We start from the raw sequence: 17,042 nt of genomic DNA on the forward strand, positions 1-17,042 counted from the left end.
AAATGCTAATTTAATAAGGGCCTGGTAAATGCTAGTTCTATTGTGAGCACTGTAAATGCTAATTTGATAAGGGCCTGGTAAATGCTAGTTCTATTGTGAGCACTGTAAATGCTTATTTAATAAGGGCCTGGTAAATGCTAGTTCTATTGTGAGCACTGTAAATGCTTATTTAATAAGGGCCTGGTAAATGCTAGTTCTATTGTGAGCACTGTAAATGCTAATTCAATAAGGGCCTGGTAAATGCTAGTTCTATTGTATGCACTGTAAATGCTAATTCAATAAGAGCCTGGTAAATGCTAGTTCTATTGTATGCACTGTAAATGCTAATTTAATAAGGGCCTGGTAAATGCTAGTTCTATTGTGAGCACTGTAAATGCTAATTCAATAAGGGCCTGGTAAATGCTAGTTCTATTGTATGCACTGTAAATGCTAATTTAATAAGGGCCTGGTAAATGCTAGTTCTATTGTATGCACTGTAAATGCTAATTCAATAAGGGCCTGGTAAATGCTAGTTCTATTGTATGCACTGTAAATGCTAATTTAATAAGGGCCTGGTAAATGCTAGTTCTATTGTGAGCACTGTAAATGCTAATTCAATAAGAGCCTGGTAAATGCTAGTTCTATTGTATGCACTGTAAATGCTAATTTAATAAGGGCCTGGTAAATGCTAGTTCTATTGTATGCACTGTAAATGCTAATTTGATAAGGGCCTGGTAAATGCTAGTTCTATTGTATGCACTGTAAATGCTAATTCAATAAGGGCCTGGTAAATGCTAGTTCTATTGTGAGCACTGTAAATGCTAATTCAATAAGGGCCTGGTAAATGCTAGTTCTATTGTATGCACTGTAAATGCTAATTTAATAAGGGCCTGGTAAATGCTAGTTCTATTGTGAGCACTGTAAATGCTAATTCAATAAGAGCCTGGTAAATGTTAGTTCTATTGTGAGCACTGTAAATGCTAATTTAATAAGGGCCTGGTAAATGCTAGTTCTATTGTGAGCATTGTAAATGCTAATTTAATAAGGGCCTGGTAAATGCTAGTTCTATTGTATGCACTGTAAATGCTAATTCAATAAGGGCCTGGTAAATGCTAGTTCTATTGTGAGCACTGTAAATGCTAATTCAATAAGGGCCTGGTAAATGCTAGTTCTATTGTGAGCACTGTAAATGCTAATTTAATAAGGGCCTGGTAAATGCTAGTTCTATTGTGAGCATTGTAAATGCTAATTTAATATGGGCCTGGTAAATGCTAGTTCTATTGTATGCACTGTAAATGCTAATTTAATAAGGGCCTGGTAAATGCTAGTTCTATTGTGAGCACTGTAAATGCTAATTCAATGAGGGCCTGGTAAATGCTAGTTCTATTGTGAGCACTGTAAATGCTAATTTAATGAGGGCCTGGTAAATGCTTGTTCTATTGTGAGCACTGTAAATGCTAATTTGATAAGAGCCTGGTAAACGCTAGTTCTATTGTGAGCACTGTAATTGCTAATTCAATAAGGGCCTGGTAAATGCTAGTTCTATTGTATGCACTGTAAATGCTAATTTAATAAGGGCCTGGTAAATGCTAGTTCTATTGTGAGCACTGTAAATGCTAATTCAATAAGGGCCTGGTAAATGCTAGTTCTATTGTGAGCACTGTAAATGCTTATTTAATAAGGGCCTGGTAAAGGCTAGTTCTATTGTGAGCACTGTAAATGCTAATTTAATAAGGGCCTGGTAAATGCTAGTTCTATTGTGAGCACTGTAAATGCTAATTCAATAAGGGCCTGGTAAATGCTAGTTCTATTGTATGCACTGTAAATGCTAATTCAATAAGGGCCTGGTAAATGCTAGTTCTATTGTGAGCACTGTAAATGCTAATTCGATAAGAGCCTGGTAAATGCTAGTTCTATTGTGAGCACTGTAAATGCTAATTTAATAAGGGCCTGGTAAATGCTAGTTCTATTGTGAGCATTGTAAATGCTAATTTAATAAGGGCCTGGTAAATGCTAGTTCTATTGTATGCACTGTAAATGCTAATTCAATAAGGGCCTGGTAAATGCTAGTTCTATTGTGAGCACTGTAAATGCTAATTTAATAAGAGCCTGGTAAATGCTAGTTCTATTGTGAGCACTGTAAATGCTAATTTAATAAGGGCCTGGTAAATGCTAGTTCTATTGTGAGCACTGTAAATGCTAATTTAATAAGGGCCTGGTAAATGCTAGTTCTATTGTGAGCATTGTAAATGCTAATTTAATAAGGGCCTGGTAAATGCTAGTTCTATTGTGAGCACTGTAAATGCTAATTTGATAAGGGCCTGGTAAATGCTAGTTCTATTGTGAGCACTGTAAATGCTAATTTAATAAGAGCCTGGTAAATGCTAGTTCTATTGTGAGCACTGTAAATGCTAATTTAATAAGGGCCTGGTAAATGCTAGTTCTATTGTGAGCATTGTAAATGCTAATTTAATAAGGGCCTGGTAAATGCTAGTTCTATTGTGAGCACTGTAAATGCTAATTTGATAAGGGCCTGGTAAATGCTAGTTCTATTGTGAGCACTGTAAATGCTAATTCAATAAGGGCCTGGTAAATGCTAGTTCTATTGTGAGCACTGTAAATGCTTATTTAATAAGGGCCTGGTAAATGCTAGTTCTATTGTGAGCATTGTAAATGCTAATTCAATAAGGGCCTGGTAAATGCTAGTTCTATTGTGAGCACTGTAAATGCTAATTTAATAAGGGCCTGGTAAATGCTAATTTTGTATGAGCATTATATACGCTAATTTAACAAGTGCATGGTAAATGCCAAATCTCTTGTGAAAATCGTAAATGCTTATTTAGTAAGAGCATAGTAAGTGCTAATTATATTGTGAACTTTGTGAATGGTAAACCTAACAAGATCATGGTACATTCCAATTATATTGTGAGCGCTGTAAATGCTTATTTAATATGAGAATGGTAAATATAATTCTAATGTAAGCATGGTAAATTCTAATTCTATTATGAGCATTGTAAACGCTGTTTCTAATGTCAGCCTTGTAAATGCTAATTTTAGTAAGATCATGGTAAATGCTAACCATAAATGAGAACCATAAAAGCTATTTCTTATATATTTTCATTAACGATATCTAACATTTAGCTTTGTCACATACACATAGTTATTATGTAGCAAATACTGTGGCCCTCATCATTAACGTATTTTAGTTTAATCACGCCTAGAATACTACATGAATTCCCTAATAACCTTTTAGATAAAATACTACATGAATTCCCTAATAACCTTACAGATAGAATACTACATGGATTCCCTAATTACCTTTTAGATCAAATATTACATGGATTCCCTAATTACCTTTTAGATAAAATACTACATGGATTCCCTAATTACCTTTTAGATAAAATACTACATGGATTCCCTAATAACCTTTTAGATAAAATACTACATGAATTCCCTAATAACCTTACAGATAAAATACTACATGGATTCCCTAATAACCTTACAGATAAAATGCTACATGGATTCCCTAATAACCTTACAGATAAAATGCTACATGGATTCCCTAATAACCTTACAGATAAAATGCTACATGGATTCCCTAATAACCTTACAGATAAAATACTACATGAATTCCCTAATAACCTTACAGATAAAATGCTACATGGATTCCCTAATAACCTTACAGATAAAATGCTACATGGATTCCCTAATAACCTTACAGATAAAATGCTACATGGATTCCCTAATAACCTTACAGATAAAATGCTACATGGATTCCCTAATAACCTTACAGATAAAATACTACATGGATTCCCTAATAACCTTACAGATAAAATACTACATGGATTCCCTAATAACCTTACAGATAAAATGCTACATGGATTCCCTAATAACCTTACAGATAAAATACTACATGGATTCCCTAATAACCTTACAGATAAAATACTACATGGATTCCCTAATAACCTTACAGATAAAATACTACATGGATTCCCTAATAACCTTACAGATAAAATACTACATGGATTCCCTAATAACCTTACAGATAAAATACTACATGGATTCCCTAATAACCTTACAGATAAAATACTACATGGATTCCCCAATAACCTTACAGATAAAATACTACATGAATTCCCTAATAACCTTACAGATAAAATACTACATGGATTCCCTAATAACCTTACAGATAAAATACTACATGGATTCCCTAATAACCTTACAGATAAAATACTACATGGATTCCCTAATAACCTTACAGATAAAATACTACATGGATTCCCTAATAACCTTACAGATAAAATACTACATGGATTCCCTAATAACCTTACAGATAAAATACTACATGGATTCCCTAATAACCTTACAGATAAAATACTGCATGGATTCCCTAATAACCTTACAGATAAAATACTGCATGGATTCCCTAATAACCTTACAGATAAAATACTGCATGGATTCCCTAATAACCTTACAGATAAAATACTACATGGATTCCCTAATAACCTTACAGATAAAATACTACATGGATTCCCTAATAACCTTACAGATAAAATACTACATGGATTCCCTAATAACCTTACAGATAAAATACTACATGGATTCCCTAATAACCTTACAGATAAAATACTACATGGATTCCCTAATAATCTTACAGATAAAATACTACATGAATTCCCTAATAACCTTACAGATAAAATACTACATGGATTCCCTAATAACCTTTTAGATAAAATACTACATGGATTCCCTAATAACCTTACAGATAAAATACTACATGGATTCCCTAATAACCTTACAGATAAAATACTACATGGATTCCCTAATAACCTTACAGATAAAATACTACATGGATTCCCTAATAACCTTACAGATAAAATACTACATGGATTCCCTAATAACCTTACAGATAAAATACTACATGGATTCCCTAATAACCTTACAGATAAAATACTACATGGATTCCCTAATAACCTTACAGATAAAATACTACATGGATTCCCTAATAACCTTACAGATAAAATACTACATGGATTCCCTAATAGCCTTTTAGATAAAATACTACATGGATTCCCTAATAACCTTACAGATAAAATACCACATGGATTCCCTAATAACCCTACAGATAAAATACTACATGGATTCCCTAATTACCTTTTAGATATAATACTACATGGATTCCCTAATTACCTTTTAGATAAAATACTACATGGATTCCCTAATAACCTTACAGATAAAACCGAATTACCAGCAGATAACATCGCTCAAAATCATCTAGGATGCATAATAATTGTGACGGTATATTTTGCGTCATTTTTCCTCACTGTGTTCAACAAAGACGTCAGCGTTACATTGTTTAGATTTGTCACAGATTCTTTGACATTATTTTATGCATAGTTATGAAATGTACTAATGTGTTCTACAGAGGGTGCATAGTATGTACACCACAGACAAAGGCTGGTCACCGTTATCTACTTTTCACACTTCAGTGAATACGTTATGTTCTTGGGTTTCCTCGGCTTCTCTGACAATGTCTTTGTTACAGTCTCAAAACTTTATTGATTAATTATTTCGGATACTTTTATCCAATATAAGGCAAATCATGTTCCAACTGCATAAATTTCACGATCTAGTAATGTCACATTTGTATTTGTTTATGTTTTTTTCTGACACTGATGTAGGCATAATTATGAAATTCAGTGGTTTGTGCATCTGCTTTTCATAGTGCATAGAACATTTTCATTTTCAATATTTACATGCAGCTTAATTTATATGACACTTGCAGGAATGGACATAAAACGTCATGTGTTAATTTACCTTTATCAATAGTATTCATAAATAGTAAATAGTTGTTGTAATGACCACTCATCTAACTGATTGTCTAATGAAAGTTTATGAATTATATATATCCCAGCAAAACAGGTGAGACGGGACATACTTCAGAATATGTTGATGGTTCATTCGTTAAACATAATTTTATAAATTTGGAATAATTATCTGCGTTAAAGATGATAAATAACTTAAAACTGGATTGGTTTTATGACGGGAAACACAGTAGCAACTTTGCACATCTACCAGAGTCTCCTCAGTTGTTTTGTAAACAAATTTTAGAAAGGTGAAATCGTTTTAGAGGATTAAAGGATTAAGGAATCGCCTAACAAAGTGGTTTTAAATATGATGGATGGAAGGAGTGCAAAACAGAAATAATAAGCTAAGTCAGTAGTTTTCATTCTCAGTGAAGGAAATAGATCACCATCATGTAGGTTGTATTAGTTTTACCTCAATTAATAAAATAATCTCCCAAATACAAATATTGTCCATGTACGTTGATTTAGGCAAACCTTAGTTTTATGTAGGAAAACATACATTTTGTCAATACTTATGCTGATCACACTCACCGCAACACATATGATATTTTTAAAGGAAATCAAACAAGGGCCATTATACAGAGATGACCGCTAATGCAAAGTAAGCGACTCTCTTTTAAATCGAACAGAATTGATTGTTTTGGAAATAAAGATAAAGCTATAGCTACCCGATTTAAACAAAATAAATATCCACCACAAGTTTTGTACATCCGAAGATAAAACATAACAATAGACTGATATTTTAAATGTAATAATTGACTATGCAATCATAACTGTTAGAAATAACAGTACAAGTATGACCTTTTCTATTATCGATATATAGAAGACTACTGACGTATAGTATAGTAATAGTCCATTCAGTTGTAAATAAAACAATACACGTTTCAATTATAAATATAAGGATAGACTATTCAAGTAAAAATATAGCAACCTATGTTTCAATTATAAACCTAATAACAAACTATTAAATTATAAACGTAATATCAGACCATCCAATCTTAAATATAACATTAGACTAGTCAGTTGTAACTATAACAGTAGACTATTAAATTATATATAGATAATTATATGATTACCAGTATCTGTTATGAGCAACTATCGGCCATTTCGTTTCTGATTGCAGATAACTGAAATTAAAATATATCCAATTATTAGTGTGTTTTAATAAATACTCATCTATCAATCTTACGATACGATTTAAAAATTTTATTAAAAAAATATCTGCATGTATGACAGTTATATCCATGTCCCCAAAAAAGAAGGCGATACTAAATTAGGATAAACCCACCAGATGTTCCAAGGAATATTGTTCTTTGTGTATATTAATGTAGAGAACACTTCGGAACCTTAATGATACGGAACATTACCAAGAAATTAGTTCTAGCACAGTAAAAACTGCCTTCGTATCAACGCAGATTTTAAAAGAGAAATCATCTAATTCATGAAATGCATGCAAATTTAACTAATTCATGAAATGCATGCAAATTTAACTAATTCATGAAATGCAAGCTAATTCAACTAATTCATGAAATGCATGCAAATTTAACTAATTCATGAGATGCATGCAAATTTAACTAATTTATATACGTATTCGCAGTACAATGCACTGTTTACCTGTCTGAAGTAACCTACCGTCGCATGCAATGTATAAGATAAGACAATATATTAATTCTTTATTTCCGTCTACATATTCAGTACATCTAAATTAATATATAGATATATCATACAAGAATTTAAACATAAAATGTGATATTTGTCTTACGTAAAAATTTAATTATACAGCACATTTAAAGAGTAATTCGTCCCATCTACTTAATAAACGAGAATTTAAATGAATGTTACATTCACTCAAGTTTGTCCACAGAGTAGCACAATACATTGTGCAGCAATACGCTTTGAATAATTCAATTTGTATATTCAAGGAACTATTGCTAAATTTGTGTAGAAGCAAGTTTGTTCGACTGCACACAAATCTGTAATGTCCCTCCATACCTCGTCATAGCCATCAATATGCAATAAGTTTGCAACTGAATAAACATGTCTAGCATCTAACTGGCCAGAGCTTGTTCGACTCGTAATGAGTCTATTTCAAAGGTAAATACAGAACATAGAAAAGACAAATAAATCAAACAGAAAAATCGTCGCGTTTGCAAAACGTTACATGTCTATTTCTACAGGAATGAAACCTTTAAATTTAGAAGTCAAAATCCATAGACGTTCACATACATTTGTCCATTACCATGTCCTTACATTTGATATAGAAGTGTCCATAAATTTATATATGCACGTATCCATACATTTTTTCTTAGAATTGTCCCTGCTTTTGTCCATATACGTGTCCATACATTTGTATATACGCGAGTACATAGGTTGGTCTATATATGTACATATGTATGTGTGTGTGTGTCTCCATACATTGGTACATAGACGTGTCAGTAGTTAATGGGGTTTACTCACAATGAAAATCCCAGTCAAAAAGGGCATGGGTACGTTTACGGACAAGATTTATATGGAGAAGGGAAAATCCAGTTAAGAATGTCATGGAGCTGTTTACGGACAATGTGACTTGTCATTAATATAGGGACAATATGAATGGAACAGAAGAGGTGACGTCACAGTACTGAAGATTGGTATCAATGTGACAACGAGCTGACCTCAGTCGGACCAAAGAGCAGGAAAGAAATTTCCAGGTACTTCAAGAGATTTTCCAGGTAAGCTCGATAGGGGTACGTAACCATAATACTGCTGATCAGTTTGTTATTCAAGTACAAATCCACTCCACGGAGCAACGAATGTATGCAATTTTTGACGGGTGATACCTTATCGTCGGCTTTGAGATTCTGATCGTCATCGGATATGTGGATTACTTTCACTTTCAAATATAATTAAATTATATTCAGATCTACGTAATCTTCGGGTTGTCCTTTGATTTCAAACTCGATGGGACCTGAATCCGGGAAAGAGGACACATGATAAAACTCGACCCATTGGGATTCTTGCATCGTCGTCATAATGGGTGGCATGGCAAACAGATCCAGTTCCGATTTGGAACAGGCCCAATGTTCGCTGCATCATTTTCTTTCTTTATTTTTGTCTCTCTGTGATACATTTTTTAATAATCAAAAACGTCTAAGGCTCGGACGGTTCCTCTTTTCTTGGACTTTTAAGCTTTATGAGTGTGAAGTCCACTGAAGAGGTGTTTTCTTCGTCTCTTTCTGCCTTGTCCTTCCCTAGGCGTCATGTAAGCAGGAATGCCTGACTCAATAGCGTCCAGGGCATTTATTGGAGCTTCTTGTCGATCTAAAATGCCTTTGCCCGTTTGAAGCAAGACATTTGTGTCTGTTCTAAAGAAAGCGTCTTTAGGGCTTTTGCTTGTCGATGATGACATTTTGGAGAAATGCTTTGCAGTGCGTCAACGCAGCATCTTGAAAAGCGTGCAATCCTCGTGTCACCATCACTTTCAAATAGGAGTTACCGAGCAAAAGGCCGATTTCAGCATTTCGCCTAAACATGTCCTTGCTCTCAAGCGACGCTTCGGCACACTGGATGGATTACTTACGAGTCGTTAGAAAATCGTTTTCGAAAATGAGTTTCACCGTGACTTTCCCTTTGGTGAATGAATATTTTGTCCCAGATCTCCTTTTATAGATATTTCATACAAGAATTTAAACATAAAATGTGATATTTGTCTTATGTAAAAATTTAAAAAGCCACTTCCCAATATGCTTCGTGATCTAATTGGATGGCCCGAGGTAGTGTGAACGTGAACCAGCACAATATATTGTTGGGAAACACCTCCACGGAACTGTCACTGGGTCATGTTAAGTAAATTCGTTATTGTTGTTCATAATTCCTGAGTTCTACTACTGTCCGATGAGTCACTCGAAGTCAGATGGGTGTCTAAATTATAATTATTATGGTTGTTGTTGTTGTTGTTGTTGTTGTTTGGGGTGGTGATTGACGTTGAACACAAGGCTTCCGTTTTTCTTGTTTGATGAGTATCTCAGGAAGGATCGGGAAGAAGGTGACCAAAGCAACTGCTTAGTAAGATGGTCCACAATTGTTTGTCTCATTGTTGCAAACTCAAATTGGCAATTTCAGCACCGATAACACAATACACCACAAACACTTAGCAGAAGAATACGATTCTCCTTTTAGGCACACGTTCTACACACCACACCCAGAAGGGATAATTTTGTATCTCTTGCAGAAAAGAACTCGGCGAAGGAGTGGTCACCTCGGTGGTAGCGGTAGCTGAGGCTGTGTGGAGAGCATGCTGGTCTCTTCTTTTTATAGTCAATGACTTGCGAAGCGTCGATTCAAGAATCATAACTGAGATGATATAGTTTCCAACGCACTTTTACTTTTTTGACACGGCGTTATCTCACTTTTTGGGTTCTACGTTCGAGAATGTTTTCTATGTCGTACAATTCGCCTTCTTTGTTGGTTACGCGCTGTAATTCCTGCAACGTTCCTTGTAACACTTTCCTGTTCATGTCTTCCACTTTATAGACAGTAGGATGACGACCATGCGCACGTCCAGTGACACGAAACAATTTGGTGGTCAAGCCGGGTAAGTAACCTTTGTCGAAAGTGCGTTTGGTTCGGCCAATGCGCACCGAATCTCATTCAGACAACACTCCAACTTTCTTGGGGACGGAACTGTCAGTGGTTTACTAAACAGGCTCTCAAAAACGGCCACTTTTTTGTAGTGAGTCACTTCATGTGGGCACGTCCGATCCTTCGATGATAAGACTGATTGTATGCTTGAACCAAGTGTTGCAAGACGTGGATGTACATGAGTGTTTAGGCGGAAAACATTTCGACATGCGTTCTATCAAGTTGCATTGAAACCGTTCCACGATGCTGGATTTTGTTTTGGGATTCTCGGTGGTGAAAAAATAAATGTCATGTTATTGTAGTTCATTTTGAAAGCTTGGTTCAGAAATTCGGTTCCTTTGTGGTTTGCCATCGAAGAGGGTGATGACCACTTTGTTTCAACACCAGTGTGAGGGCTCGCACTAATTCACTGCTCGATTTCGAAGTAAATGGCAAGACACAGGCAAATTTGAAAAGGCGTCAAGGACACCAAAACATGTATTTGTATCCATGATTATAGGTGGCCTTTTGAGAGTCATCGGCTAAATCAGCTTGCCATTGATGATCAATGACATCCTCCCGGGTGCGACGTCTGGAAAATATTCGTCGAATGGGTTTGTGGAAAGTGTATATGGATTGTTCTTGTAAACATCTTTGCACTTGAGGTAAACGGAGACTTTTCAGACGTTTTGGCAGCACGAAACAATTTCTGAACTTACCGCAGCTTGTAGAATGGGATGGATCGCTAAAGGCTAGCTAACACCTCCTCCATATTTAAAAAGTCGCCCTCTCTTCGCTGATAGTACTTTGGATGGGGCGAAATGGTGTTTTGGAAATGTTATTACGTGTCCGATGTGCCACATGAATAGAAGTCGATAGTAGTGGCGGTGGTGGAGATGGTAATGGGATGGCTTTGGTCTTCTTTTCTTTTCTCACTTCTGGTTTCCTTTCTTTGTTTTTGACTTCTGTCGCAGGAGGAGTGGACATCATCATTTGTAGACCACGTTTTAAGTTCTTCTCGTTGGGAGTAGGGGAATGGGTCAACAAGAACGCGGCTTATTAGGAATGGGAGCTACTTACGGTGTTTGAAAGACTTCTCGTACCTGTTCTTTACCACTGAGGTGATGGTCTCTTTATCAGGGTCTTAAAATCTTTAAGAGTTAGCAGAGCTGGTTCGTCTATAGCTTTCTGGAGAAAGAGTTGCAGTTGTTGCAATATTTGACCGTACTTTTTCAACTTTTCAGTTTCAGACAAATCGTTTCGATACATCAACGACTGCAATTTGTTTTGTAATTGGGACATCTCGGTCAAATGAGGATTTTGGGTCTAATGCAGGGTACGTTTTTTTTGCCAACGATGGTATTTCATCCATCGTTTGTAAGGCACTAAAACCAGTTTTCGTCCTTCCCTTGGATTTCAATCGTCACGTCCGAAAAGGTCCCTGTTATATTCTTGGTCCTTTTATCTTGCTCCCAAGAGTCTTTTCAGCACTATTCCCAATATTCCTTTCAGCAAGGGCCCTAACAACATGGGCGAAATGCCTCTTGATGTCTGGAACCTAATTTTTGAATGTAGTCTATAATTTGGTAACAAAGGTGACATCATTTTTTTTTCTGAAGATACGTGTGTCTTGACACTATTGGTATGTATGCCTTGTCCACATATAGGGCTAAATCTCAAGAGTTGACAACCTCTTTTCTGCTGTGAATCTTGCTTCTTCAGATGTTGTTGGTAACAAGCAGGGCCGACATATGTGCGCTGACAAGCATGGCAATGCACTCGTTTTTGTCTTTCGTCCAGACAGGTGTGAGAGACCAAGCATCTCCCACACTTCGATCCACAATACTTGTGTTGCTCTCGATTATTTTGGCGATAGTCATATTTCTCACATATATAACTGTATCCCAGGTATGGAGCGATACTGGTAATGGCATCAAAATGTTCATCGTGATGATAGACGTGAATTTATTTTCCGTCTTTGAAATATTTGCCTCGAAAAATCAGAGGTCCACGCACTTTTTGATGGTGTAATTTCAAGGTGTAGCGTGGAGTTAAGACGTCTTACAAATTTGGCATTTCAGGAATACCATAATGTGTGTCTTTGGATAACTCCGCGTGCTGTGACAGGAGTTTTGCTTCTCGTCGTTGCTTGGCTTGGTTAGATTTTTTAATTGATTGCCAAGCTCGTTTCCATACTACCTTGTCGTTCTTGTCGGCTGACGTTCGTCCAACCACGATGGCATGGGCTAAACAGATTTTGTCTTAAGGATTGTTAATTCGGAGGAGACCATTTTGGTGCTGCGAAGTTCGTCTACCAATAACACCTTTTAGTGTCCTGTCCTTTGAACAGTGTCGCTTTTCCATCCGTAATGTGAAACTTGCCGTTGGATTGTTGCAAGTGTTGAATCTTGTCGACGACTTTGGAAGGTGACAGTTCTGCAGGGCTGCTAAACTCGATCCAAACTGGGGACTTCAGACTATCGTGATGAATGGAAAGTATCAAGCCATCGTCTTCGTTGGTTTCACATTATCGTTTAAATGTGGTTAACAAGGAATCCCACACCTCGCTGATAAAATGTTCTGCTTCCTCTAATGGTACGTCGGACATGAAATCTTAAAACTTCACATGGTTCGTGTAGGCCGTAATTCTATATTTTCTGCAGGAGCACTTTTCGGTCTCTCGAATGTTATATTACGTTAGGAGTTTACTAATGGTGGTGAACTATGATTGTGTGTATACTCTATGGGTCTAGATTCTGGCTCATTTATGTCATTTTCAATATTACTCGCATGGATTTGTGCTACGATTTTAGCTACTGTGCGATGCGATAAATCTCCTTTCTGCCTCTTACTTTCTTCTCCTGTCTTTACGAAATGATGCGATCGTTTCATCGTGACTGCAAAACGTCAAAATGACTACATTTTGAACGCCATGGTCCCTTATATATTTATGTCAGACCAGTCTATATATAGAGGGTTAACGTTTTCCCTTCCATTATTCATTTCACCCAGTCACTTCAAGCAGTAGAAAAAAATAGAAGAAAAGAAGCCGAGGAGTAAGTAAGGATGGAGAGGAGGAACACTCGCGAAAGTGAAGACATTCAACAAAAAACAGAGAGAGTGAACCAAAACTTCAGAAAAGAAGTCTATGGACTTTCCAAAGTGTTCCGAATTGGTTTGTAAACTTTTTACCAGCATAGAAAACTAATCTCATGGTTTCCATTTTTCAGGAAAAGAACCTACACTCACGCACTCACTCAAACACGTACATCATGGGCAAAAAAGGGATTTTGAGTTTTATTTGATGTTGGCAAAATAAATACTATTTCTTTTTGGAAGAACTGGGTGGCCCTGAAAAGGACCGTTGGGTGTTACCTTTTAATAAAATAACAAATTCAGGAACGGGACGTAATCCTCCTTAACTGTCTTACGACCTTGCCACGGCCATGGCCTACTTCTGGATTGGCTCCTGTTGATGATGATTAGAAATCACTTGGGGTGTTATCAAAGGCATGATAAAAAGGTTGAGTTGTTTGGCTCATTTAGGTTGTTTCTCTTGTGTTGTATTAAAGAAGTCTGATACATTTGTTTCAGACTCCCTAACTCTGCCAAAATGTCTAAGAGTACCGTCACCGTTTTACTTTCACTGTAATCCTTATCTCCTAGACCTTGTTTCTTCTCTGCTGCTTCTTCTTTATATCGCTTCCTTCTTGCTACTTCGTCTTCTTGTTTTTGCTGTTGAAGGAGAAAAGCTTATTCTGCTTCTTTCTGCTGATATAAATATTTCTCCAATTTTCTTTCTGTCTCTGTCAAAAATCCTCGACGTGTGGAAAGAAGAAGGTGGCGAAGGTACTGGTAGCGGAACAAATTATTGCCAAGAAGAAAGAAAATCTACTAAATCCCAACTAAAATCGGTCTCTTCTGGAAGTAAGACTGTCTCGACATTGGTAGCCGCTGATATGCCTTCGCTCTCGTCTCCACAGCTGGTGAACCCCAAGTCATATTCTTCTTAGTTTCTGTCATGTTTGAAAATTGCATTGCATTTTTCACTGCGCACAGACGCTAGCGCATATATCTAGGGAATGTGACGTCACAGGCAGATCTTTTCGGATTGGAAGACAGGGTCCGCCCCGTGACTGAATTTTGTAACGCGTGTTTGGATTGTTGAAAAAACTGGAACGGCTCTTACACTATAAAAAATAGAGGTTCACTTTCATTCCCGTTACCTGTTCTCGTCACAACATATGAACAAACTTAGAATGATCTACTCTTGTTTCGTCGATGCTGTTCCGTACGGACTTATCCATGTATGACGATCGGAGTATTTGGAAAAGAATAATCTATTTGGAGAGACGAGGCTGTTTGAAAAGGGTCCTCATCTACGGTCCTGAAGTCAGAAGCAAATTGAGGAAGCGAAGAAGACCTGTGCGTTGCCCTCTATGTTAACGGAATGATGTTATTAAAAAAAAACAAAGGCTCTTTTCAGGGCCACTCATATGCCTCGAATAGATTTCCTTCTTGCGTAAATATTTCTTAGTTGTAAAGTTATTTATGTAATATATTAATGTTCATCCATATATATATATGTATGCTTTATGTTGTATGTGTTATATATGTGTATGTCCCGAAAAACATTCGAGTTTTTCCCCCGATCTTTCGTCCGATTGAGGTCAGCCCCTTGCTACATTGTTACCACTTTTCAGTACCGTGACTTAACCTCATATATTCCATTGCTATTGTCCCTATATTAATGGTAAATCCCATTGTCCATAAACAGCTTTTTGACTGGATTGTCCAGTGTCCATATAAATCGTGTCCGTAATAGTGTCCGCGACCTTTTTGACTGAGATTTCCTTTGTCGGTAAACGGCCCCCATTAACTACTCGTGTCCATATATTTGTCCATAAACGTGTCCATACATTTGTATATACAAGTCTCCGTACATTAATCCATAGACATATCGATACATTTGTCTATAGACGTGTCGATAGATTTGGCAATATACGTATCCGTACATTTGTTCATAAACGTGCCCATACCTTTATATATCCATGTGTCCGTATATTTGTCCATAGACGTGTCACTAAATTCGTCCATACATGCGTCCAGACATTTGTCCATAAATGTGTCCATACATTGGTCAAAAGTCGTGTCCGTACATTTGTCGATAGACATGTCCATACATTTGTCCATAAACGTGTTCATACATTTGTTTATACAAGTGTCAATACATTTGTCCATGGGCGTGTCCACACATTTGTTTATACATGCGTCTGTACGTTGTTCCATAGACTTGTCCGTCCATTTATACTTACAGGTGTCTGTACATTTATCCATATAATTATCAATGCATGTGTCAGTAGATTTGCGAATGTGTCTGTCCATAAATGTATTCATACAAGTGTCTCTATATTTGTCAATTTAATTGTGCATACATTTGACCATGCATGTGTCCAATGATTAACAAATATCATTAAAACGCGTCTTCTGGCTAAGATCAAGGTGCATAAAATATGTCAAGCATGAATTAAATCAGAACTATTACGTGCATTCGTTATCACTAAGCAATTGGCATATTCATTTTCTGAATATATATTTAAACGTTACCCGATCCCTCTGGGAAAAACAGACTCCATTGGTGTCCATGTTGTAACTGCTAAAAGTTCGTCCTTCGGATACCACCATGAATCTAGCTGTAAATACCTACAATGTGTATATATATATATATATATATATATATATATATATATATATATATATATATATATATATATATATATATATATATATATATATATATATATATCATATGGCGAATAAAATTGCAGTGGATCCAACAGTGGATCACGTGTGTCAGGGATTGGTTAAAATAAATGCAATAAACTGACAACGATCAGTGCAGGACTAGCATCTATTTAGCCAAGCGCTTTCGACTCATAAGGAGTCTTTTTAAAGACAAATATAAAACACAGACAACACAAACAAATAAAATAGAAAAACAGTTATGTTTGCAAAACTTTGCATGACCGTTTCTACAGAAATTAAACCATTAAATGTATTATGTTTAAACTAGTTTATTTCATTTGGTGACTATCTAATTTTTGTGCGTTTAATTTTTTGTTATCTGATATTATTGTAGGCAGATCACCCACGTAGATGTCCGTTTTTTTCCTGTAAGCTGCTTGTACATATTTTCTTTTATAGTACGATTAACGCATTCGACAACACGTTTTTGTTTGTTATCAATGACATATATTTTACGTTGTTCTGTCTGAGAAACTACTCAGATTGCTTGTTTGAAAACTCTGATCCATGGTCGGTCCATATCATATTTGGTTTTCGCGTTGCAACAGCTATAATATCTTGTAACGCATTTGATACAGTAGCTCCAGTTTTATCATCAACAGGAACGTTAAACACATATTTACTAAAAAGGTCAATGATTGACAACACTTATATTTTGTTATCTTCGTTCTGTGCAATGTTTTGCATATCTGCGAGATCTATCGCCCAGATATCATTGAATGCGTTTGCAAGTACTGTTCGTCGAGGAAGCATTTGTTTTAGGTTTGTGTAGCTCATGAGCCAGAACGCTCT

General features: G+C 36.2%; 1 protein-coding gene across 1 annotated transcript in view; it reads right to left on the reverse strand.

The window, feature by feature from the left end:
- Nucleotides 1-17,042, reverse strand: part of LOC149780353 (uncharacterized) — an 83,736-nt gene that overhangs the window by 29,266 nt on the left and 37,428 nt on the right. Inside the window, exons 7-8 of the mRNA XM_089937247.1 lie at nucleotides 16,053-16,148; nucleotides 6,923-6,973 (exon numbers count right to left, since the gene is read on the reverse strand). Coding sequence (XP_089793373.1) covers nucleotides 6,923-6,973; nucleotides 16,053-16,148 — 147 coding nt within the window. The remainder of the gene's footprint in view (nucleotides 1-6,922; nucleotides 6,974-16,052; nucleotides 16,149-17,042) is intronic.

This window comes from Sinohyriopsis cumingii, chromosome 16, assembly GCF_028554795.1.
Source record: "Sinohyriopsis cumingii isolate HCF-2022 chromosome 16, ASM2855479v2, whole genome shotgun sequence".
Lineage (NCBI taxonomy): Eukaryota > Metazoa > Mollusca > Bivalvia > Unionida > Unionidae > Sinohyriopsis > Sinohyriopsis cumingii.